This window comes from Balaenoptera ricei, chromosome 13, assembly GCF_028023285.1.
Source record: "Balaenoptera ricei isolate mBalRic1 chromosome 13, mBalRic1.hap2, whole genome shotgun sequence".
NCBI lineage: Eukaryota > Metazoa > Chordata > Mammalia > Artiodactyla > Balaenopteridae > Balaenoptera > Balaenoptera ricei.
In genome coordinates this window covers 66,968,336-66,995,848 of record NC_082651.1, presented here as the reverse complement: position 1 = coordinate 66,995,848, position 27,513 = coordinate 66,968,336, and the positions used below count along the sequence as shown (strand labels likewise).

The following is a 27,513-nucleotide window of genomic DNA, read 5'->3' as shown; positions in this document are numbered from 1 at the left end:
AAAAAAAAAAAAAGATTGTACTGAAAAAAGCCTCCTGCACTTTCTATTGGCCAACTGTGAACCAATGGGAGTAATTTGTCTGACCTAGCTTTGTGACCTGGGGTAGGATTACCCATAACATTCAGAATTCTCTCTCTTTTTTTTAACCCTGGGATTGGCCTCTCCAGACCCCATCTTGGGATGTAAAATCCAATTATGTTAAAATAATCACTTACTTACTCATGCGATTTGCGCTGTGCTAAGTGCTGAGGAGGATACAAAGAGAAAGAAAACAAATCCCTGGTTTCAAAGAGCTCACAGTCTAATGGGGAGATAAGGAATGGTACACAGGCAGAATGAGCTAAGTGCCAAGAGGAGAAAAAAACGTAAATGCTCAGGGAGCAGAAACAAGAGAAGAGATTACTGCTAGGTGGGGCGACAAGCATGGTTACATGCAGAAGATGATTTGAGCTGTGTCTTAGAGGATAGTTAGAACTTTTAAAGGTGGACATAGGAAATAGTAGGTAAATATTCCAAATGGACTTCCGTGGGGTGGGGAAGTGCACAGCAACAGTCTCAGGTGTGTGAAGGGCAGCTGTGAATAATAAACCTGACAAAAGTAGGTTGCAAGCTATGAATGCTACACTAAGGGATCTGTTCTTGATAACTTAAGCATAAGGAAGCCAATGAAGGTCTTTGTCAGGGTGTACATCAAAACCGCACTTAAGGACAGTTAACCTTGCAAGAGGCTGAAGGATAGACTGGTAAGAGGAGACACTTCAGGCTGGGACACCAAACAGGAGGATGCCGAGTTGAGGCAGAGGGAATGGAAAGGAGGTGAGCGCTACAACAGGCTCTGAGCTCTAAGTGTGCCAAAGGCCAGGGATAGAGACTCCTGGACACATCTCTCTCCTGGGATAGGGACTGGGAGGAGTCAAAGTCATGGCCACACCCCCAGGTGACGTCAGGAGGGCGACTGAGGTCTCTGATTGGCTACCACGGCCGCCAGTCCGGGGAGGAGGCGGTACCCTGTCCCCCGCCCGATCTGGGCTTGGTGTGAGGCGGGCGCAGGCTGAGAGCCTCAGGAAACCCGCACCAGACGCACCCGGGACAACGGTGCTGCCCCCGGGGGCCGGCGCAGAGGTAGGCAGATGAGCCTGGCCGGGAGCCGAAGGGCGACCCCAGAGACTCCGGTGCCCGGGGATCCCCGCCCCCTCTAGAGCGCGCAGTCCCGGGTGGGCGCGTCGCGCGGAGGATGGGGGCGGCGGGCTGATCCGGAGGGCCGGGACCGGGGGATGGAGCGGTCTGGCAGCGGACTCAACTCCGCGCCTCCCGCCGCAGCCTCCGCACTCCACGTCGCTCCCCTTGCTGCTCCCAGGACCGGGGTCTCGTCTGGGAGCGGTGGCCGGCGGCTCCTCGCCCACTGGTCTCCCGTGACATTTTGTTTGAAAAGTCGGGGCCCGGGTTTGTGGCGCGGCGCGGGCAGTCAGGGGGGCACACGGCGCTGCTGCGCGTCCTCGCGCTGAGTGGCCCACGCAGTTAGGGATGCTGCGGCTCGGCCTCCGCTTCTTGGGAGCCCCACTGTGATCTCGGGGGCGAAACTTCTCAAAACTCTACACCTTGAGTTGCCAGAATGTCAAAGTGCCCTTAGGTGACCTACCATGAAACTGCGCTGTCCCTCAAGTTATTCGACCACTTTTTAAAAGATGGAACATTTGAGCCAAAAATTTTGATGTGCGAAACGCAGTGGAAAGAGAGGTTGAAATATTTACGCTGGAAAAGTCCTAGTTCTGTGCTACCTGCAGGTCACTGCTTTCTTTGTGAAAATGCCATTCGCAAGCCTCGACCACACAGCTGTGTGTGTCCCTGAGGAGCTCTGGAGTGAGGAGCACGGGTTCTGAGCAGTGCTACCGAAGGGCAGGCTTTGCCCAAGTGATGCTGGGTGGTGGTTGGGAGGTTGCTTAAACAAGGCAAGCCTCAGTGTGGTCAAGAAAGACATCTTTTCTGCTTTAGAAACACACACACACACACACACACACACACACACACTCTCTCTCTCTCTCTCTCTCTCTCTCTCTCTCTCTCTCCCTCTCTCTCTCTCTCTCTCTCTCTCTCTTCTCCCTCCCTCTCTCTCTCTCTCACCTGGCCAAGTTAAGCTGTCCCTTAAGAGGAGAGAATTAAAGAATATGAGTGGCTACCTTGAGCTTCATCAGGGGAAGCCTAAGTAGATGAACTCTTTCTTTTCTTCTTCTTTCCCTTTAGGGATTTGGAAGAGAAACAGGAAGTCAAAGATTCAGAGAAAAGAGCATTCACTCCACAATCGTAAACAGTTTATTTCGTGTCAGTAAATGTTTCCCAAAATCACTGGGGTATTTGGAAAACCAAGACTTTTTCCTGTCCGCTGCAGTAAAATTAGATTACTTTCAAATTCAAAATCTAGAAATGATATTTATTTAGCAAGTGGTATAGCTCCCAAAGCTATCATTAGGCTCTGTAAAATCAGTAGTAATGGAAAAGGATGGTGGATATTGTTCAAAATTAGAATCTTTACTCAAGATGGTGCATTAACACAGCAGTTACTTTATATTAACTGAAATTACAGAATGAAATGAGGAAATCAGGTGTCTAGACCTCAGGATAGACCATTAGCTAACCCATCTGTAGTTTTGAATTTTTAAAATTATGACTCTAGTAACTGGGAATGCAGACATTAAATGCCAATAATGTTCTTAAGGTTTTGCTACTTCACTGTAAAAATATGTAATTAGTATAACTATAGAAATGAATAGGTATGTTTAACAGAATTTATTTGATGTGTCATTTTCATAGCACAGTACTCTTGGTAAAATATATGTCTGATACTTGTCATATTTGAGATTAACAATTAACTCTAAGTTGTTCGAGTTAATGGTGGAATTCTCAACAGGGATAACCACAAACAATAGATTATTAATATACATCCACTTAAACTGTTATTTTTCTTTACTCATTTGTAAATATATGCTCTTTATAATTAAGGTGTAATTCACAAACCATGAAAGTTACCCTTTTAAAGTGTACAGTGCAGTGGTTTTTGATATATTCACAAGGTTGTGCAACCAACAGCACTAATTCTAGAATATTTTCATCACTTCAGAAAGAAACCCCAAACCCATTAGTAGTTGATCACCATTGCCCTCTCTTCACAGTTGTTGGCAACCACTAAGCTACTTTCTGTCGCTTGGGATTTGCCTATTTTATATAAATGGAATCATACAGTATGTTGCCTTTTGTGTCTGGCTTCTTTCACTAGGTACTTAGGGTAATGTTTTCAAGGTTCATCCATTGTTGTAGCATGTATTAGTGCTTTATTCCTTTTTTTGTGGCTGAATAAGATTCCATTGTGTGGATATACCACATTTTGTTTATCCATTCATCTGATGATGGACACTTGGTTTGTTTCCACTTTTTGGCTGTTTGAATAATAATGCTGTTAACATTTGTGTACAAGTTTTGGTGTGGACTTAGGTATTCAGTTCTCTTGGGTATATACTTAACATTGGAGTTGCTGGGTCATATGGTGACTTTATGTTAAAACTTTTGAGGAGCTGTTAAACTACTTTCCAGAGCAGCTGTACCGTTTTTACATTCTCAACAGCAGTGTATAAGAGTTCAGATTTCTCTACATCCTCACCAACACTTATTACATGTCTTTTTTATTATAACCATCCTATTTAGTATGCAGTGGGAAGTCATTGTGGTTTTGATTTGCATTTTCCCTTATAGCTAATGATGTTGAGCATTTTTTCTTGTGCTTTTTGTCCATTTGTACATCTTCTTTAAAGAAATATCTCTTTAGATCCTTTGCCTACTTTTTAACTGGATTTTTTACTGTTGAGTTGTAAGAGTCCTTTATATAATCTGGATAAAAGTCCCTTATCAGATAATGTGATTGGTTAATATTTCTTCCCATTCTGTGGGTTATCTTTTCACTTTCTTGATTGTGTCCTTTGAAGCACAAAAGTTTTTCTTTTTAGGTTAAATTTACCTATTTTTTCTTTGATTACTTATGCTTTAGATGTCATATCTAAGAAACTATCGTCTATTCAAGGTCACAAAGACTTATGCCTATTTAATCTACTATGAGTTTAGAGCTTAGGCTCTTACGTCTAGGTCTTTGATCCATTTGGGGTTAATTTTTGTATATAGTATGCAGCCGGGGTCCAAATTCATTCTTTGGCGTGTGGATATCTAGTTGTCTAGCACCATTTATTAAAAAAAAACTATTCATTTCACCTTGTCAAAAATCAGTTCGCTCTAAATGTGAGGTTTTATTTCTGTACTTTTTTTAATGGATTGAATAGCTGCCCCCCCCACCAAAAAGGATGTGTTGCAGTCCTAACACCTAGTATCTCAAAATGTGATCTTATTTGGAAGTAGGGTTGTTACAGATATTTTTAATTGAAATATAGTTGATGTACAATGTTATGTTAATTTCAGGTATACTACATAATGATTTAATGTTTGCATACATTATGAAATGATCACCACGATAAGTCTAGTGACCATCTGTCCCTGTACAAAATTAGTACATTGACCATATTCCTTATGCTGTATGTTACATCCCTGTGACTTATTTATTATATAATTAATATAAGAGGTTTGTACCACTGGATCCCCTTCACCTATTTTGCCCCCCATCCTTATTTCTTATTTCCTTATTTCTGTACTCATAATTTTATTCCACTGATCTATATATATATGTCTGTCTTTATGCCAGTACCACACAGTCTTGATTACTGTAGCTTCGTAGTAATTTTTGAAATTGAGTGTGTGAGTTGTACAACTTTTTAAGATTGTTTTGGCTATTCTGGGTTCCCTGAATTTCCATATGAATTATAGGATCAGCTTGTCAGTTTCTGCAAAAAAATGCAGTTGGAATTTTGATAGGCATTGTATTGAATGTGTATATCCATTTGCAAGTGTTGCCATCCTCACAGTATTAAGTCTTTCAATCCTTGAACGTGCGATGTCTTCCATTTATTTAGGTCTTCTTTAATTTCTTTCAATGATGTTTTGTAATTAATTTTTTTTTCATCTTGATCAATGATGTTTTGTAGTTTTCAGAGTACAGTACTTCTTTTGTTAAATTTACTCCTAAGTATTTAATTCTTTTTGATGCTATTGTAAATGGAATATATTCTTGATTTCATTTCTGGAGTTTCCTTGCAAGTATAAAGAAAAACAATTGATTTTTGTATATTGATCTGGTTTCCTGAAACTTTGCTGAACTCAAATAGTTCTAATAGTTTTTTTTAATGGATTCCTTAGAATTTCCTATGAATAAGACCATGACATCTTAAAATAGAAATAGTTTTAGATTTTCCTTTCCAATCTGTGCGCTTTCTATTTTATTTTCTGGCGCTGGCCAGACCCTCCAGTATGACGTTGAATAGAAGTGGCGAGAGCAGACATCCTTATGTTGTTTCTGATCTTAGGCAGATCAGTCATTTACCATTAAGTGTGATATAAGCTGTGGGCTTTCATGGATGCTTTTTATCAGGTTGAGGAAGTTCACTCCTATTGCTAGTTTGTTGAATGTTTTTATCATAAAAGGGTGTTAGATTTTGTTGAATGTTTTTTTCTGCATCTGTTGAAATGATCATATGGTTTTTGTTTTTTATTCTATTCATATGGTTCATTACATTGATTTTCATTTGTTGAAAACTATGTTTGTTATTTTTAAAACTGTAGAAATTTTACAGTAGAAAATAAACAGGTTATTTTAAATGTAGTGCAAAAATTAACCAACATGAAATAGACTCTTCTTGTTGCTTAAGATAGAGGAGTGTCCCTATATTTCTCTGCAGTGCTATGAATGGTTCAAGACTTAAGGATGTCCATTTCAGGACTGCTTTTTATTTTTAATATTTTGTCTGTATTTTCTTCCTTGTCCACTCTAAAGCTAATGAGGAGAGAAATGAAATAGCAGTAGAATTGAGAAAAAGTTTGTGACTGACAAACTACCTTATTTACTTCTAAATCATTAATAGTAAATGCTGATGTGAGTAATGAAAAAAAGGTCATTAACAAGGCTAATATCCTTAGGAAAAACTCATAAAACAGTGGGGTGGGGCATCTGTGAAAACGAAGAAATGAAGAGAACAATTTCTAGCTCTACAATAAGTTTCCCTTAAATTATGGCTAGAATTTAGGAGCGTGTGGAGGCTTTGAGATGGTTGGGGAGTTCTTAATAAAGTTGTAGCCTTTGTAGAATAACTTTGCTTATACTTATTTCTAAATTATTGAGTGATAATGTAAGTATTAATGTGAAAACTGATCTAAGCACAAATCAATATTTATGCTAGGGAAATAATCTTTTGCAGATTTAAAAAACTGCTATAGGTTTAAGAAGGGGTTATATTACACTAAATATTGGGAAAATAAACTTGGTTAATTTGTGAGGGAGACATATTTTTGTAAAACAAAAGAACAGAATAATACGCTTCAACTGCAGTTCTATCCTGGGGTTCTGAGAGTTTTGCTGTCACATATATTCTATGACTAGGACTTGGCTTCTCCTGAAGAGCCACTCCTAATGCAGATTTTGTCAGTTCATAGCAAGGGCAATTCAGAAATACGTTATCAAGCCATTTATGAAAATAGCCTGATGAAACATTAACAAACATTTAAACCTACTTTTATGAATCCCAGAGCTAGAAATAATTGTGCTTCCAAAGTCAAGCAATAGTTTTTTGCACTTTAGAATTTCAAAACCAGTTCCCCTGCCTCTTGGCTTCCCCCTTACCGTGCTTCTCCCTGGGATTAATCTCCTCCAAAAGGAAGGTTAGCATCATGGAAAACACTGAACCAGATTTACTTAATGTAGGTGATTCTAAATTTCATGTTTATATGTTTTCTCTTCTTACACCAAATAAAAATTATCTAAACTTGTCCAGGGTCGTAATACTTTGCCCAGTTAAATATGCCAAAGGATTTTTAGTTTGAAAGACAGCCTGGACCTGGACAAATATAGGGTGGTGGTAAGTAATAATTATAAGTCTAAGCCATAATTGTAGCACTGATATGAAGTTTCTTTAGGTTATTCTATGATGCTACCAATTGAGTCAAAACTGTAATAATTCTGTAAGTTTAAGAACATGGTAAAATTATGAACTGACAGATTTAAAAAATCTTACCTCAACTGTTGGGCAGAGCTAAAATAATGACAGTACTCTGTTTGTGTGGTGCTGTTATATTGTCCAAAGTGTTGTTAAGAACAGCAGTATTTAATTTGTTGCTTACAACCTACCCATGAGAAGAATGGTTTGTTATTGCCGCATTCCCCCTTTTTTCTAGATTGGATAAGCTGAGACATGGAAAGGTTAAGTTAAACAGAAAGTTTATGTAACCCAGTTGGGCCTCCAACCCTGGCCTCTTGTCTCCCCTAAGTTCTTTCCATGAGCTTTCACCAGTTCTGGAATTTATCTTAGAATTCAAAACTTGCGTCTAGATATTGTTAGATGGTGACTAGAATATGTGTTTTCAGTGATTTAATGAATTATCCTGAACGCTAATTGATAGTATGCCATTTGAATGCTTTCTTTCCTAGAATAAATATGGCAGAGCTTTCTGAGACAGAAGGACCAGTAGATTGGAAAGAACGATGTGTAGCCCTGGAGTCCCAGCTCATGAAATTTAGAGTTCAAGCGAGCAAGATACGAGAGCTCTTAGCAGAGAAGGTAAGCTTTTCTCCCTCACCTTTGTTAGTAAACATCAGCTATTTGGGGCCCATTTCATTTATATTCAATAATCTCAGTACTTTAGGCTAGGGTAAACATTTTAAAAATAATGAATGTAATTTAATGTTTTGTCAGGGATCTGAAGCTATATTTGGCATATTCTTTTGCCAGTTTTATTTTATTTTTTTTAGATCTTTATTGGAGTATAATTGCTTCACAATACTGTTAGTTTCTGTTGTACACCAAAGTGAATCAGCCATATGCATACATATGACCCATATGCCCTCCCTCTTGAGCCTCCCTCCCATCCTCCCTATGCCACCCCTCTAGGTCATCACAGAGCACTGAGCTGATCTCCCTGTGCTATGCTGCTGCTTCCACTAGCTATCTGTTTTACATTTGGTAGTGTATATATGTCGATGCTACTCTCACTTGGCCCCAGCTTCCCCCTCCCACCCCGTGTCCTCAAGCCCATTCTCTATGTCTACATCTTTATTCCTGCCCTGCAACTAGGTTCATCAGTACCATTTTTTTTTTTTTAGAGTCCATATATACGTGTTAGCATACGGTATTTGTTTTTCTCTTTCTGACTTACTTCACTCTGTATGACAGACTCTAGGTCCATCCACCTCACTGCAAATAACTCAATTTCGTTTCTTTTTATGGCTGAGTAATATTCCATTGTATATATGTGCCACATCTTCTTTATCCATTCATCTGTTGATGGACATTTAGGTTGGTTCCATGTCCCGGCTATTGTAAATAGTGCTGCAATGAACATTGTGGTACACGTCTCTTTTTGACTTATGCTTTTCTCAGGGTATTTTGCCAGTTTTAGAATGGATTGGACATTAAGACAAAAAACACTTCTTTGCAAATACTAGTGGGCTGTGTAAGAATTGTGTGTATTTGATGAATGTGGAGTTCATTCATTCCAGAGAGAACAGCTATAATTTACTTGATTTTACTAGAGTAGTGTGACAACATTTTGATCTACTAAATATTTAGGAAAATCATCTTTAAAGTGATTATTGTTCGTTCCCTGTTGATAGTAAAATGTGTTTATACTGTATTTGGAAGTATACACCTATTTAGGAATTTGTGTTGACTATGTATCATTAAACTATAGAATTGAATTAATATAATTCTATGCTTCCGTTAATAGTTCCGATCATGTAATTAAAATTTCATTTATGTCATAGGATTTTTAAAGAATATATGTGTATAAAACTGATAGATTAATTTGTTTGTTTATTCATTCAACAAATATTCATTGAGGGCTGATTTTGTGCCAGACACTGTTCTTAATGCTGCAGTTACATATGTGAATGAGACAGTGCATGTTCCTATTTCCAGAAAACTTGGATTCTAGACCTGCACTGTCCAATGTGGCAGGCACTAGCCTCAAGTGGCTGGTGAACACTGGAAATTAGGCTGGTTCAAATTGAGATGTGTTGGAAATGTAAAATACACCCCGGATTTCAAAGATTTAGTATGAAAAAAAGAATGTGAAAGACCTAAGCAATAATTTTATATTGATTACATGTTGAAATGATAATATTTTGGATATTAGATTAAATGGGAAATAGTAAAATTAATTTTACCTTTTTTAAACTTTTTAAATATGGGTACTAGAAAATTTTAAATTATATATGCAACTCACATTATACTTCTGTTGGACAGTGCTGTCTGGATGGATGGATAAATGGTATTAATGGTCATTCAGAACTGATCAGAAGAATTTATAGGTGGTTTCTTAAACTCTAGTCTGCATAATCCTTTTAGGGTGGAGAAAAATCCTTTTGGAGATTTTTAACATCTCCAAAAATTGTGTTAAATCTTACTTTCATTGCTAGCCAAGAGTCTCTTATCACAGAAGAATTGTAATAAAATCCAGTAAAACATCGTTTGGTTTAACCTTTCATATGTATCATCTTAAATTTTTGTGTATTAACAGCTGTTAGATGGAAAGATTAAAGTTATCCTACTCAGTTTGGGCCATAGGGTGACCCAGTAATAGGCTTTGTGGAATGAATCCCCAATATCAATTTTCTTTATTTATCACTATTAGAATAAAAATTATAACTTGAAAAAAAATTCCCAGTTTGAATATCTCCAATTTGGAGAAGTTTATCCTAACTCAAAGTTAGTGACTCATGCTTTGTCTTTTGCTCTTCTCTCTATAAAAATCATATCCCAAATCAAAACTACAATGAGGTATCACCTCACACCAGTCGGAATGGCCATCATCAAAAAATCTACAAACAATAAATGCTGGAGAGGGTGTGGAGAAAAGGGAACCCTCTTGTACTGTTGGTGGGAATGTAAATTGATACAGCCACTATGGAGAACAGTATGGAGGTTCCTTAAAAAACTAAAAATAGAACTACCATACGACCCAGCAATCCCACTACTGGGCATATACCCTGAGAAAACCGTAATTCAAAAAGAGTCATGTACCACAATGTTCATTGCAGCACTATTTACAATAGCCAGGACATGGAAGCAACCTAAGTGTCCATTGACAGATGAATGGATAAAGAAGGTGTGGCACATATATACAATGGAATATTACTCAGCCATAAAAAGAAACGAAATTGGGCTTCCCTGGTGGCGCAGTGGTTGAGAGTCTGCCTGCCAATGCAGGGGACGCGGGTTCGAGCCCTGCTCTGGGAGGATCCCACATGCCGCGGAGCAACTGGGCCCGTGAGCCACAACTGCTGAGCCTGCGCGTCTGGAGCCTGTGCCCCGCAACAACAGAGGCCGCGATAGTGAGAGGACCGTGCACTGCGATGAAGAGTGGCCCCCGCTTGCCGCAACTGGAGAAAGCCCTCGCACAGAAATGAAGACCCAACACAGCCAAAAATAAATTAAGAAAAAAAAAAAAAAAAAAAAGAAACGAAATTGAGTTATTTGTAGTGAGGTAGATGGACCTAGAGACTGTCATACACAGTGAAGTAAGTCAGAAAGAGAAAAACAAATACTGTATGCTAACACATATATATGGAATCTAAAAAAAAAAAGAAAGGTTCTCATGAACCTAGTGGCAGGACAGAAATAACGACACAGACATAGAGAATGGACTTGAGGACACGGGGAGGGGGAAGGGTAAGCTGGGATGAAGTGAGAGAGTGGCATGGACATATATACACTACCAAATGTAAAATAGATAGCTAGTGGAAAGCAGCCGCATAGCACAGGGAGATCAGCTTGGTGCTTTGTGACCACCTAGAGGGGTGGGATAGGGAGGGTGGGAGGGAGGGAGATGCAAGAGGGAAGAGATATGGGGATATATATATATGTATAGCTGATTCACTTTGTTATAAAGCAGAAACTAACACACCATTGTAAAGCAATTATACTCCAATAAAGATGTTAAAAAATATATATATAGATAGATAGATACAAATCCTTAGGTTACATGATGTCTACCTCTCAATAAAGCTGTTTCATGATTTAAAAAAAAAAGAAAAGAAAAAAAATCATTTCCCAGGTTGTACTGTGATTTATCTGCTATTTTCCACAATCCCAATCCCCTATGCAATGATTTTGTCAATATCACCAATTATAACCTTGCCACTAAACCTCACTGGACACTTCCCAGGTATCCCAGGTGCCTTAGCCTCTCAACAGTTGGCCCGCTGTTGACCACAGCCTCCTCAAAATTTTCTTGATTCCGTTGACTACTTACTCTTTTGGTTTCATTATGGACTTTATAAGAAGTTATGCTTATTTGGGTTCCAATTAATTGACTTTTAAATTCTTAATTTAATGCCAACATTTGTTTTGTTCTTCAGAAGGCTTATCGTAACAAATTTCTTTATGAGTGCCCATTTTGTAAATTTTGAAAGTGTCGTTTTCTCTGTAAGTAAAATTGTGAATAGTTTTTTGGTGATTAATTTATGTTATTAAATTTTCTTTTCTGTCAGTGAGTGAATATTGAGAGGAATATTATTTCAGAATTGCTGTTTTATTTGTGGTTTCTTTTTCTTCTTCTCCTTCTCCTCCTTCTTCTTCTTCTTCTTTTTTGTCTTCCGTAATTTGTATCTGTCTGAAATCCTTTGACAGATCTCAGAGATGGAATGATTCAGATGTGTTTCATACAGTGGAAAGAGGATAAGCATGCCAAATTTACTCATGGTTTCCCAGTAAATAAAGTCATCACCAAATGGGAATAACACTTTTCATGATATTTTCTGTTATTTTCCACTATGAAATATTTTTCTCTGGATTAAAAATTATTTTTGGTACCCACCCATGTTTTAATAAAAATACCAAATATTGATTTATTATGTACTAAGCACTTTACAGATATGATTTATTTAGCTCTTATAACAACCTATGAATTAATAAGTTTTATTGTTCCCATTTTACAGATTAGGAAAATGATGCTTACTGTGTGCCAGGCAATCTTCTAAGTGCTTTATGTATATCAACTTTTTTTTTTAAAATTATTTTTGGCTGTGTTGGGTCTTCAGTGCTGTGCGCAGGTTTTCTCTAGTTGCCTCTTGATTGCAGTGTGCGGGCTTATCATTGTGGTGGCTTCTCTCATTGCGGAGCACAGGCTCTAGGCACGTGGGCTTCAGTAGTTGTGGCACGCGGGCTTAGTAGTTGTGGCTCACAGGCTCTAGAGTGCAGGCTCAGTAGGTGTGGTGCGCGGACTTAGTTGCTCTGCAGCATGTGGGATCTTCCCGGACCAGGGCTTGAACCCATGTCCCCTGCATTGGCAGGCGGATTCTTAACCACTGCGCCACCAGGGAAGCCCATATATTAACTTTTTAATCCTTATAACAACCCTATGCGGTAGCTATTAATATTATTCATATTTACACAGGAGGAAACTAAGGCACATAAAAGTTATTTATTTACCTTGCCTGAGTTCATGCTGAAATGTAAGTGGTGGAGCCAAGATTTGAAAATAGGCATTTTGTTTTTAGAGCTTGAATGCTTAGCTGTCACCCTATATGGCATCTCTAATATAGTTTTGTTACCACATTCTTTGCTTTCTCTGTTATTCTTACCTACTCACCTATTCTGTCTTCTCTGTTCAGCCACACAGCATGTAACTCCATCTCTGCTTGGCTGCACACGTCTGTGTAAGTTAGGATGCATTTATGCATGTAGTAATAACAGTTTACATAATATTACGTATTTTTCAAAGCAAACCCTATTGCATTGCTTCTGCGTGCCAACACAACTTGAGTCACCTATTGCGTTCCAGAGGATAGTCTGGTCCCATCTGTAACCTTTAGTTTTGTGTGAGAACCAGTCTGCCCCAAGGCTTCTTCCTAATAGTTCTCCGTACCTTCCCTCCAGATGGTTGCAGGCCTAAGTCTGAAGATTCTTGAGAGAATATTAATTTGATTCCTCAGCTCTTTGCCAGAAATTCTGTACAACTTTTCCTTTCTGCTACAGTTCTGGTTCTTAGTTCTGTTTTCTTGGCACTGATTTGAGGCATCTAACACTAGGTGCTAACTATGGTTCCTAAGCCTTGACTACAACCATTAGCTAGTTTCAACCCTACAGTAACTCTATGACATAACTATTATTACCCACAATCTACAGATGCTGACATTAAGACTGAGAACATTTGAGTAGTAGGCCCAATATTACACAGCTAGCAAATAGCAGAGTTGGCATGAAACCTTAGATATTTCACGCTTTTTTTGTGATGCAGCTAAAAGAGTGCCTGGCACATAGAAGTAACTCATTATTATTTTCCTGTATCTTTCTGACTGGACACACTGGTTAAGTGTACAAGGAGATGACTTAAACTAATGTAATTGTAGATTGATGGGAGACATCTTTCTGAATTTTTTTAGGAAAAATGTATGAGAGGATCTCAGAGTGTTTTTATAATTCAAGATGGCTTTCAATTATATATACGTTGTATATTTTTGGAGATGGATTAGGAGATTACGTGGGATTTTTTTAAAACTATTTTTTTCACCTATTTGTTTTTTCCATTACAATTTCCAAGTAACTTCGAATATTGAAGCTTGTGAAGAAAAAGGCCTTATTGAAGTCTTGGGCAAATCCTGCTGTAAGTGGGAGAGGTCTTCAGAGGAATTTAAGGAATGGTGTTGGAAATATCTCTAGTATGCCAAACATAAACTCTTTAGGGAAGCTGAGATTTAAGTAATTTTCCTACTTTACAGTATTACTAGTTCATTTTCGGAGTCAGGGAGGGAAAGGGGAAGTTTCTTTTTCAGTTGAAGTGAATGTTATTTCCTATGGGTTAGATTTTCAGTGAAAAGGAAAAGGTGAAAAATATGAAGAATTTTCCCTTTGGGCATCAGCATGGACCACATAACCTAATGCTGCCTTTACCTGATACAGCATTTATGTCTGGCAGTTCCTGCCACTTGACCTTCCTCTTGTGAATATGATTCCCCTGAGGTGGTCTAAGATTCTCGTCTAGGAATAAGGAGTATGTGGATAGCATTGTATTTGCTTTCATGTAACGGTCCAGTCACCACCGTGAGTGCCCTATTTAAACCACACATGCCCTGTTACTCTTTCGCCCCACCTAATATTTCACAGTGCCCAGTGAAAATTATACATATACTAATAATTAGATTTTTCAGGCTAATTTAAATTTCATTTTTGGGCTATTGACTGAGGTTATTATTATTATTATTATTTTTTATAAGGAGCTTGAATAGATACACAAACCGTTAGTATTTTTTTTTAATTAATTAATTAATTTATTATTTATGGCTGTGTTGGGTCTTCGTTTCTGTGCGAAGGCTTTCTCTAGTTGTGGCAAGCGGGGGCCACTCTTCATCGCGGTGCGCGGGCCTCTCACTATTGCGGCCTCTCTTGTTGCGGAGCACAGGCTCCAGACGGTGCAGGCTCAGTAGTTGTGGCTCACGGGCCTAGTTGCTCCGCGGCATGTGGGATCTTCCCAGACCAGGGCTCGAACCCGTGTCCTCTGCATTGGCAGGCAGATTCTCAGCCACTGCGCCACCAGGGAAGCGCAGGATATTATTTTTAATAACAAAATTTTTAAATGGTGATAGTGTCTTTCATGGGTTCTATGGGGAAAAATCAAGAAGAGAGATACTTAATGAGGAATTTCTGTCCACATCAATGAGTTTGAAGGTTCTAAAGTATTCTGCCTGTAGTAACCAATTCATTAAATAAGTTTATCTGTATACAATGCATGGAACAATGAGATCACTGAGTGTTATGTATGGTGGTGTTATGTATGTGTGTGTGTGTCTGTGTGTGTGTATATATATATATATATATATGTATGTAAAATCTGGACCAGTGGCAGATTTCCCTCTGCCACTTGCTGCTGTGTTCACACTGGCTACAGAGGGCACTTCACTGTGGTAAATCAAAGCACCAGGCTTAGAATTTGCTTCTTCATTTTATTATTGTATTAGTGGCCTGTTCATAAAAGACTTATTTTTGTCCAAAGCCTGATATGGATCATTTCAGGCTTCTTTTACTGACTTAGTATGGATTGGCTGTGGAATTGACCCAAGCTTTACATTACAGTCTACATTGTGAAAGTAAAAACTTACATGGGTATTTCCTGCATTGCTTTTTTTTCATTTTTAGTATTTTGCAAAGTTATTGCGCAGTTTGAATGATTATAAAAACAGTCACTCAAAAAACAAAGTATTGCTTTTCATCCTATGCTTATGTTTAAACTGATTTTTTTTAAAATTAATTTATTTTTGGCCGCGTTGGGTTTTTGTTGCTGAGCACGGACTTTCTTTAGTTGCGGTGAGCCGGGGCTACTCTTTTGTTGCAGTGCGTGGGCTTCTCATTGCGGTGGCTTCTCTTGTTGTGGAGCACAGGCTCTAGGCGCGTGGGCTCAGTAGTTGTGGCTCACGGGCTCTAGAGTGCAGGCTTAGTAGTTGTGGCACACGGGCTTAGTTGCTCTGCGGCATGTGGAATCTTCCTGGACCAGGGATTGAACCCGTGGCCCCTGCATTGGCAGGCGGATTCTCAACCACTGTGCCACCAGGGAAGTCCCTAAACTGATTTTAAAGTGTTCTAAACTTTATTGGATATTCTTAATGTGTATTTACATTTATGCAGTGTGAAATGTTTGGTATTTATGATGTTTAACATAGATGAAAATGTAGTGATTTTCTTTTATCAAAATGTATCTTTGTGGGCTTCCCTGGTGGCGCAGTGGTTGAGAATCTGCCTGCTAATGCAGGGGACGCGGGTTCGAGCCCTGGTCTGGGAGGATCCCACATGCCGCAGAGCGGCTGGGCCCGTGAGCCACAAGTACTGAGCCTGCGCGTCTGGAGCCTGTGCTCCGCAACAAGAGAGGCCACGATAGTGAGAGGCCTGCACACCGCAATGAAGAGTGGCCCCCGCTTGCCACAACTAGAGAAAGCCCTTGCACAGAAACGAAGACCCAACACAGCCATTAAAAAAAAAATATATATATATATATATATATATATATATATATATATATATATATCTATCTTTGCTTTTAAATAATTATTTGGAAAGAGTTGAAACCTTCATCCATTCATTCATTTTTTTTTCCTTTCTTTTATTTGTTCAACACACATTTATTGAGTTTCTGTTATGGGGTATTCGTGACTCCTGCCGCAACCAATGTTATGTAAGTAAATAATAAACCCCAAATCTGGGGAGAGACTACTTAGGTAGAATTTGGTTAGAATCTCAAATTCTAAATTTGGCCTCTCTTGGTCATACCTCTGTCCCTGTGTTTCCTTCTGCAATAGGTTTCTTGAGAACATGCAACTTAAAGTTGTTCCTATTATGAATGTTAATGATTTTAATTTACCAATAAAAGATTCCTAGGCCAAAAGAATAGCATGCAAGGGACAAAAATAAAGACAAATGCTTTCCAGCCAAAGATTTTGTGGTTTCACGTATTTGGGACTGATCTTCATATGGTTCTGTAGAACTATACACTGTGTGTGGAGTTTATAAATACCAAAGCTGCTGTGGTTCAACTAAAAGAGCAGTAGGGAATCTGAACATGAAGACTCACATCCCAGCCATGTCACTAGCTGGGAACATTAGCTTACACAAGGCATACTCATTCGAAACACCAATTTCCCAATCTTTATAATGGGAATAATGATTTCTGTCTTATGACGTGACTGTGAAATAATGTATTTGAAAATTCCTGGTTCCTGAACACTAATTCTAATTTTTTAAAAGTTCTCTTCCCTGAATTATTTTTCTTTCCTCTGAGATTATTTTCCACTTGTATGTTTGTTTGTTTGTTTGTTTTCAGGTTGCAGGCTTTTCTCAAATGTCTGATGATCCTTGGTGGTCCATTTATATTTAAGAATGAGATATCTGAAAAGCTGACCAACAATTGTGTATAAATAGTCAGTGCTGGTCAACTGTCAATGTTTGCTTTAGAATGAGTGGGTGGGAGACGGCTTATTACACCATGAGCCCATAAATGCCACAGTTGTTGGACTAGAGCCCTCCGAGTAATTTATTCAGCATTATAAGAGAAGAACATTTCAGTTTTTTAACAGAAGTAAATGCTTAGCTGCTGCACATTCGGCACACGGGGATAAGTGAGAAGGTTTCAGGGAGTTAGTTGACTCTAAGGGCCACGTGTTTTCCATTAATACCCACTATTCCCAGCCCCACACTCACTTCCCCCTGTAGGTCTTTTATTATTTTTTTTTTATAAATTTATTTTTTTAATTTATTTATTTATATATTTATTTATTTTTGGCTGTGTTGGGTCTCGTTTCTGTGCGAGGGCTTTCTCTAGTTGCGGCAAGTGGGGGCCACTCTTCATCGCGGTGCGCGGGCCTCTCACTGTCACGGCCTCTCCCGTTGCAGAGCACAGGCTCCAGATGCGCAGGCTCAGTAGTTGTGGCTCACGGACTTGGTTGCTCCGCGGCATGTGGGATCCTCCCAGACCAGGGCTCGAACCCGTGTCCCCTGCATTGGCAGGCAGATTCTCAACCACTGCGCCACCAGGGAAGCCCCCCCTGTAGGTCTTTACAGGGTTGTGCAGGGCATTCAGCTCCCAGGGGAGAAGTTCAGGACCCTCCAATCCTTATTCTAGGCTGTGGTTTCTGTCACTCTGCTTCACCAAAAACAAGGGAATTAAGTGAAATATGTATATTTAATGGTGAACTTGTCCTCCCACTCCCAGCCTTCTTCTCCTACATGGTTCCTAAAATGTTGGCAGCCAATTCTACAGGAGGAGATTGAAAGTCTCTGGGCAATCTTATCAGCCCAGGTGGAAAGAGGTAATAATGCTGACATCAGTGGTTCTCCAACAGAAAGTCTAGCCAGATCACCTAATATTAAAGTTCATGATCAGCAAGCTCCATATATGTGTAAAAGCTTCTAGTCAGCTTTTTAGTTCCTTACCTTTAAACATCAGTGGGCATCTCATGAATGACCAGACATCTGATGAAGGCCTCTAACATGGAAGATAGAGAACAACCAATCAGAAAAAACCAATATCGCCTATGCAGGGAAAAAAGAAACAAAACAAATAAAATCCTATCATTTAATATTCCCAGAGAGAAAAGATATTGCATCCATGAAACAAGGAATATTCAGGAAATAAAAAGAACCCTCGAAAAATTAAAATCATGATAGAAGAAATTAGTCAATTTAATAAAGAGTTTGGGATATAAACTTAAGGTAAGTTCCTGGGAAGTAGAGAAAGATGTTGAAGAGATGGAACACAGGAGAGAAAAGAGAAATTTAGAGGACCAGTCCACTATGTCCAAGCTCTGGATAACAGGAAATCTAGAGGGGAGAATATCAGTGAAATGATGCACAGAGGTTTCCCAGGATTGAAGGATGCAAGATTCCAGATTGAGAGGGTCTACCAAGTGCCTTGCACAACAGATAAAAATAGTTCCACTCCAAGGCACATCATCATGAAAGTTCAGAATATATAGACCAAAGAAAAGATTCTGCAAGCTTTCCAAGAGAAAAAACATGTCACATACAAAGGATCAGGGATTAGAATGGCTTGGACTTCTCAAAAGCAACGCTAGAAGTTAGGAGATAATGAAAAAATGCATTCAAAATTCTGAAGGAAAGTGACATCAAACTCGGAATTCTGTACTGAGGCCAGTTATGAATTTTATCTGAAGGTAGAATAAAGAGATTTTTTAAGACATGCGCGGTCTGGTAACCTTTCTGAGGTATCTCCAGAAGGATATGCTCCATTAAAAGGAAGAAGTAAACCAAAAGAGAGGAAAGCATAAGATATAGTAAATAGGAGATTCAATGTGGGAGGAAGTTGAAGGGCCTTCCCAAGAAGACAGCAGTGCCCAGGCAAAAAGAGGAGCCAGTCTGTATTGACACAGGTCAGAGGCTTTAGGAAGCAGCTTCAGGAAGATGAAATTGGTGGAAAATTAGATGTGAATGAGCATCTTGAGAGATGATTTAGACAGTGTTAAGTTCATAGAAAGCTAAGTAAATAAAAGAACAAGACACTTTAGGGAAAAAAGTTACATAGCAAAGGAAAAAGTAACCATAGTCTACTACGTGGTTCCTCTTTGACTATCATACATAGTCACAATAATACTAATAAAGAACAGTGATTTAACCAAAGGTAAGATATAAACATATTGGAAGAATGGGAGTGTACCTGTGTTGATGGCAAGGAGATCAAAGAGCTAAATCTTCATTCTCCATAAAGGAAGTAAGTAGGAAATCACTAAACTGAAGAAGTCAAAAGAAATAGAAGCATGTTATTTAGAACACGTAAGGAAATAATAAGAGCATTGACCAAAAGAGTACAATTATTTTATTAAAAAATCTTATGAAACTGGTTGACACAATGTGTATTTATGGCTTTGATCAACATAAAAAAACCAGAAAAATTAAATCAAACTGTGAAATAGATGGACTTGTTCAGTCTTTTGGGAGGAAATCTTAATAGGATGTTTCCATGGAAATCACTTTCTAAACAAAATAATTTATTTTGTGTTTTCAGAGTATATCAAAAAGAATCAAACCTTCTGGGTTATATACTTTGGGGTTTTTTTTGTTTTGTTTTGAAGTATAGTTGATTTACAATATTGTGTTAGTTTCAGGTGTACAGCAAAGTGCTTCTGTTATATATATGTGTGTGGCTGTGTATGTATATACAGAATATATATATATATATATATTCTTTTTCAGATTCTTTTCCATTATAGGTTATTACAAATATTGAATATTGAGTACTGTTCACTGTGTCGTACGGTAAATCCTTGTTGCTTATCTATTTTATATATTGTAGTGTCTATCTGTTAATCCCATAGTCCTGATTTATCTCCCCCCCCATTCCCTTTCCCCTTTGGTAACCATAAGTTTGTTTTCTATGTCTGTGTGTCTGTTTCTGTTTTGTAAATAGATTCATTTGTATTATTTTTTAGATTCCACATATAAGTGATATCATAATATTTGTCTTTCTCTGACTTCACTTAGTATGATAATCTCTAGGTCCATCCATATTGCTGCAAATGGCAATATTTCATTCTTTTTTTATGGCTGAGTAATGTTCCTGTATATATATATGTGTGTGTGTGTGTGTGTATACACACACACACACCCCACATCTTCTTTATCCACTCATCTGTTGATGAACACTTAGGTTGCTTCCATGTCTTGGCTATTGTAAATAGTGTTTCAGTGAACATTGGGGTACATGTATCTTTTCAGATTAGAGTTTTCATCTTTTCCAGATATATGTCCAGGAGTGGGATTGCTGGATCATATGGTAGCTCTATTTTTAGTTTTTTAAGGAACCTCCATACTGTTTTCCATAGTGGTTGCACCAATTTACATTCCCACGAACAGTGTAGGAGGGTTCCCTCTTCTCTACACCCTCTCCAGCATTTATTTGTAGGGTTTTTAATGATAGCCGTTCTGACTGGTGATAACTCATTGTGGTTTTGATTTACATTTCTCTAATAATTAGCAGTGTTGAGCATCTTTTCATGTGCCTGTTGGCCATCTGTATGTCTCCCTTGGAGAAATATCTATTTAGGTCTCTGCCCATATTTTGATTGGGTTGTTCGGTTTTTTTGATATTGAATTGTATGAGCTGTGTATATTTTGGAAATTACTGGGTTTTATATATATATATATATTTTTTTAACTTTATTAATTTATTTATTTTTATTTATTTATTTTTTGCTGCATTGGGTCTTTGTTGCTGCATGCAGGCTCTTTCTAGCTGCAGCAAGCGGGGGTCACCCCTCGTTGCGGTGCACGTACTCTTCACTGCGGTGGCTTCTCCTGTTGTGTAGCACGGGCTTCAGGTGCGTGGGCTTCAGTAGTTCTGGCGCACGGGCTCAGTAGTTGTGGCTCGTGGGTCTAGAGCGCAGGCTCAGTAGTTATGGCACACGGGCTTAGTTGTTCCGCGGCATGTGGGATCTTCCCAGACCAGCACTCGAACCCGTGTCCCCCGCGTTGGTAGGCAGACTCCCAACCACTGCGCCACCAGGGAAGTCCCATTATCATATGATTTTTATCCTTCATTTTGTTAATGTGATGTATCACATGGACTGATTTGTGGATGTTGAATCATCCATGCATCCCTAGAATAAATCCCACTTGATCGTAGTGTATGATCCTTTTAATGTATTGTTGAATTTGGTTTGTTAATATTTTGTTGAGGATTTTTGCATCTGTGTTCATCAGGGACATTGGCCTATAATTTTCTTTTCTTGTGACATCCTAGTTTGGTTTTGGTATCAGGATAATGCTGGCCTTGTAAAATGCGTTTGGAAGAGTTCCTTCCTCTTCTGTTTTTTAAGAGTTTGAGAAGGATTGGTATTAATTCTTTGAATGCTTGGTAGAATTCACCAGTGAAGCCATCTGGTCCTGGACTTTTGTTTGTTGGGAGAGTTTTGATTACTGATTCAGTCTCCTTACTAGTAATCCATCTGTTCAGATTTTCTTTTTCATCATAATTCAATATTTGTAGGCTGTATGTTTCTACAAATTTATCCATTTCTTCTAGGTTGCTCTATTTTTTGGCATGTAATTTTTCATAGTAGTCTCTTATGATTCTTTGTATTTCTGTGGTATCAGTGGTAATATATCCTCTTTCATTTCTGATTTTATTTATTTGAGTCCTCTTGTTTTCTTGGTGAGTCTAGCTATAGGTTTGTCAGTTTTCTTTATCTTTTCAAAGAATCAACTCTTAAGTATATTGATCTTTTCTACTTTCTTTTTAGTCTCCAATTTATTTCTCCTCTAATCTTTGTTATTTCTTTCCTTTTATTAATTTTGGACTTTGTTCCTCTTTTTCTAGTTCCTTGAGGTGTAGGTTGTTTATTTGAGACTTTTCTTCTTTCTTGAAGTAGACATTTATTGCTGTGAACATCCCTCGTAGACTTGCTTTTGCGGCATCCCATGGATTTTGGTATGTTACATGTCCATTTTCATTTACTCCAGGTATTTTTTTATTTCTCTTTTGATTTTTTTCTTTGGCCCATTTGGTTTTCAGTAGCATGTTGTTTAATCTCCACGTATTTGTGAATTTTTTCAGTTTTCATGTAATCAATTTCTGTTTTCATGTTACTGTGGTTAGAAAAGATGCTTGATGTGATTTCAACCCTCTTAAATTTATTAAGACTGATTTTATCACCTAACATATAGCCTCTTTAAATGTATCTGAAATCACAATAAATGTGTTATTTCTATATATCATATTGATGAACTTTTCATTATCTCCCTGTTCCCATGCTTTTTTTCCTCTCTGATGCTTTGGAAGCTATGGACTGAATTTCTGTTCTTTTAAGTGATTGTCCTTAACTCTTTTTTTTAAAGAAGGCCAGCAAAAATACTTTATATTGTAACAATAAAACTTGAAACCGAATGTATCAAGGAAACATTAGGGAGTTGGTGATAATTACAAACAAACAAACAAAATCTCTATATAAGGTGGCATTGTGGTAGGGGGTTGGTGAAGGAAAGGATGGAAACCAACAGCAATGGAGAGCTGAGCATCAAAACAGGAACTGCTGAAACTGTTAGGATGGCCAGCACTGATTTTTCTTTAGAGAGCACTCTTTAGAGAATGAGCATTTTCTAGAACTTAAAAAACAGCACCTTCAATTTAAGCTTTCAGTCAAGCTCTTGGAATTTAGGTAATTATTTAGCATTGAAGATGCTAGAAGGTGTTAAATGTGTAAGTCCAGTATAAGCCATAAAATGGGAGAATGTCAGGCAACCAGAAAGACGTCAATTGCCCCATCTTTCCTAAAGAGAACTAGTGGTTTTTCCAACATAATCATGAAACTGCCTACTTTGAAAGCCTGAGGTGGTGTGGGGATACATTGGGATAGGGTGTGATGGAATCACATTTTGGGTAGAAATATTAATACAACTGAAGGAAATATTTCACCTTGGAGAATAATTTAGCCCTCAACATCTCCTTAGTCTGCCATGGCTTTGCAACAGCAGCAGACTTTTAATTTGTAATATATATAAATGTGTTTTCATAAAAAAAAGAAATATAAGTATAAATATGTTTTAAAGGCTAGACCCAAAATGGCACGATGTCACTTCCACTGCATTCTGTGTGTTAAGGCAGGTCACAAAGCCATCACAGAGTCAAGAAAAGGGACAGGAGACCTCACCTCTCAGTGAGAGAAGTGACATGTACTTACAGGGAGGAAAGGAATTGATGGTGGCCATTTTGGGTGGCTGTCTAACCCTAATCAGTCACTTTAATTCACTCAGACTCTTGCATTCCAACTTGTGTCCTTGCTTCCTCACATTACAGGTGAACTCACAAAAGTCACTAATGACCTCTTAACTAGCATATATTTACATATATTATTTAATCACACTGCATTTCATTTACATGTATCTTTCAGTATGTCATTTACATATTTTTAAAAACTTTTTATTAAAGAAGTTTTCAAACATACAGAAATGAGCAGAATATTATAATGGACTCCAGGTACACATCACCCAGCTTTAATGGTTATTAACTCAGGACCAATCCTGTTTCACCTATACCCTGACCTACTTCTCCTCTCCTGTTATGTTGAAGCAAAGCCTCAATATATTATTTAATCCATCTATGTATATTTTTAATGAATATATGGTATCTCTTTAAATATTTACACAATCCCCTGTTTGGGGACATTCATGGCTTTTATTTTTATCATTCAAATTATAACACCACAACTGCTACCACGTATTTCTAATTAATGAAACACCAACAGCTCTTTCACATCACTTTTACATTTTTTTTGTTTTTTATCCTCATAACTTCCTGTCAGGTAGGTAGAATAGGTTATATTATCCCTATTTTAATAGGGAATTAAGAAGAATTTTAGAGCCCAATGCCAAATTGTTGGTAAATAGTAGAATTAGAACTAGAACCCAGTGTCTTAAATCTATAGTTTGTTCATTTTCAACTAAACCTTGCTAACTTAAAGTTATTCATAAAATACGGTAGAAATACACAGCTTTAAATTTTTCTGTATAAATATTCATTGAACACCTATTAAGTATTAGATACTATGCTGGACACTTTCCTGTTTAATTGTCACATAAATAGTATGAGATAAGTGTTATCTCACTTTACAGGTAAAGAATGCAGACTCAGGGAGGTAAATGTCTTACCCATCATTACACAGCTTATAAGTAGTGGAATCTGGATTCTGATTTAGGTCTTCCTGCCTCCAAGTTCAGTGCTCTTTCCACTTTTCCCTATATTCATATTTCAAGGACTATCCCTTTTAAATTAAAGCAGAAATACTTTTTGGACATATCCTTTTAATTAACTCACTGTATTCAAAGGCATATCCATATAATTTTCACGTCCAGCAAATTCAGTTTATTTGTAACCTTATATACCAAGTCCTATGAAATGCTGTGTGTGTGTAATGCTTTTTATAGTAGAAAAATCATTTTTTGTAAGGTTATTTCTTGCTGGCAAGCTTTTAGAATTTTACTGAGTGACTGGTATGTGCAAAGATATGGTGTTACGGAGGATATAAAGGGTACTCACACATGAAATATGTCTTCAAGCAACTTACAGTGTAGTTGTGAAAATAGTACAGGTAGAAAGTAAATGCCATAGGAACAGAAAAAAAAGTTATTTGACAGTAGTAAAAATAATGCTGCTATCCTTCATACAGGCATAGTGCTTTACAGATGTCATTTCATTCAATAATTTATAATATATTGAATACCTCTTATGTATAAAGAGCTGTATCAGGGTATGTAACAGTGAGGCAAAAAGACAAGGCTTCTGCCCTCACTGTTGTCACTAAAAAGCAAACACTTCAGAAAGAGAAATCTGACAAGGTATTTGTATAGTCCTTGTCTTAGTCCCTTCAGGCTGCTATAACAAAATGTCACAAACTGGGTGCTTATAAACAGCGGAAATTTATTTCTCACAGTTTTGGAGGCTGGAAATCTGAGATCAGGGCACCAGCAACATTGGGTGAGGGTACTTTCCTGGGTTGCAGACTTATCATTATATCCTCACTCGGCAGAAGGACTCAGGGAGCTCTGTAGGATCTAGGGCACTAATCTCATTTGTGAGGGCCCAGCTCTCATGACCCAGTCACCTTCCAAAGGTCCCACCTTCTTTTTTTTTTTTTAATCAGTCATCAATTTTATACACATTAGTGTATACATGTCAATCCCAATCGCCCAATTCAGCACAACACCATCCCCACCCCACCGCGGTTTTCCCCCTTGGTGTCCATATGTTTGTTCTCTACATCTGTGTCTCAACTTCTGCCCTGCAAACTGGTTCATCTGTATCATTTTTCTACGTTCCACATACATGCGTTAATATACAATATTTGTTTTTCTCTTTCTGACTTACTTCACTCTGTATGATAGTCTCTAGATCCATCCACGTCTCAACAAATGACTCAATTTCGTTCCTTTTTAAGGCTGAGTAATATTCCATTCTATATATGTACCACAACTTCTTTATCCATTCGTCTGTCAATGGACATTTAGGTTGCTTCCATGACCTGGCTATTGTAAATAGTGCTGCAATGAAAATTGGGGTGCATGTGTCTTTTTGAACTACGGTTTTCTCTGGGTATATGGCCAGTAGTGGGATTGCTGGTTCATATGGTAATTCTATTTTTAGTTTTTTAAGGAACCTCCATATTGTTCTCCATAGTGGCTGTATCAATTTATATTCCCAACAACAGTGCAAGAAGGTTCCCTTTTCTCCACACCCTCTCCAGCATTTGTTGTTCATAGATTTTCTGATGATGCCCATTCTAACTGGTGTGAGGTGATACCTCATTGTAGTTTTGATTTACATTTCTCTAATAATTAGTGATGTTGAGCAGCTTTTCATGTGCTTCTTGGCCATCTGTATGTCCTCTTTGGGGAAATGTCTATTTAGGTCTTCTGCCCATTTATGGATTGGGTTGTTTGTTTCTTTAATATTGAGCTGAATGAGCTGTTTATATATTTTGGAGATTAATCCTTTGTCCATTGATTCGTTTGCAAATATTTTCTCCCATTCTGAGGGTTGTCTTTTCGTCTTGTTTATGGTTTCCTTTGTTGTGCAAAAGCTTTGAAGTTTCATTAGGTCCCATTTGTTTGTTTTTGTTTTTATTTCCATTACTCTAGGAGGTGGATCAAAAAAGATCTTGCTGTGATTTATGTCAAAGTGTTCTTCCTATGTTTTCCTCTAAGAGTTTTATAGTGTCCGGTCTTACATTTAGATCTGTAATCCATTTTGAGTTTATTTTTGTGTATGGTGTTAGGGAGTATTCTAATTTCATTCTTTTACATGTAGATGTCCAGTTTTCCCAGCACAACTTATTGAAGAGACTGTCTTTTCTCCATTGTATATCTTTGCCTCCTTTTTCATACATTAGTTGACCATAGGTGCATGGGTTTATCTCTGGGCTTTCTATCTTGTTCCATTGATCTATGTTTCTGTTTTTGTGCCAGTACCATATTGTCTTGATTACTGTAGCTTTGTAGTATAGTCTGAAGTCAGGGAGTCTGATTCCTCCAGCTCCGTTTTTTTCCCTCAAGACTGCTTTGGCTATTCGGGGTCTTTTGTGTCTCCATACAAATTTTAAGATGATTTGTTCTAGTTCCGTAAAAATGCCATTGGTAATTTGATAGGGATCGCATTGAATCTGTAGATTGCTTTGGGTAGTATAGTCATTTTCACAATATTGATTCTTCCAATCCAAGAACATGGTATATCTCTCCATCTGTTGATATCATCTTTAATTGCTTTCATCAGTGTCTTATAGTTTTCTGCATACAGGCCTTTTGTCTCCCTAGGTAGGTTTATTCCTAGGTATTTTATTCTTTTTGTTGCAATGGTAAATGGGAGTGTTTCCATAATTTCTCTTTCAGATTTTTCATCATTAGTGTATAGGAATGCAAGAGATTTCTGTGCATTAATTTTGTATCCTGCAACATTACCAACTTCATTGATTACCTCTAGTAGTTTTCTGGTGGCATTTTTAGGATTCTCTGTATAATATCATGTCATCTGCAAACAGTGACAGTTTTACTTCTTGTTTTCCAATTTATATTCCTTTTATTTCTTTTTCTTCTCTGATTGCCGTGGCTAGGACTTCCAAAACTATGTTGAATAATAGTGGTGAGAGTGGACATCCTTGTCTTGTTCCTGATCTTAGAAGAAATGCTTTCAGTTTTTCACCATTGAGAATGATGTTTGCTGTGGGTTTGTCGTATATGGCCTTTATTTTGTTGAGGTAGGTTCCCTCTATGCCCACTTTCTGGAGAGTTTTTACCATAAATGGGTGTTGAATTTTGTCAAAAGCTTTTTCTGCATCTATTGAGATGATCATATGGTTTTTATTCTTCAATTTGTTAATATGGTGTATCA

At 37.9% G+C, this 27,513-nt stretch overlaps 1 protein-coding gene across 5 annotated transcripts in view; it reads left to right on the top strand.

Moving 5' to 3' along the window:
• The first annotated feature begins 1,043 nt into the window (after positions 1–1,043).
• PLEKHH2 (pleckstrin homology, MyTH4 and FERM domain containing H2) overlaps positions 1,044–27,513 on the top strand; it is a 121,696-nt gene continuing 95,226 nt past the window's right edge. For all 5 annotated transcript variants that reach the window (XR_009506593.1, XR_009506594.1, XM_059943463.1 and 2 more), the window contains exons 1-2: positions 1,044–1,122; positions 7,571–7,700. Coding sequence is in view for 3 of the 5 variants with exons in the window: in XM_059943463.1 (XP_059799446.1) it covers positions 7,578–7,700 (123 nt within the window). In the remaining 2 variants the exon portion in view is untranslated. The remainder of the gene's footprint in view (positions 1,123–7,570; positions 7,701–27,513) is intronic.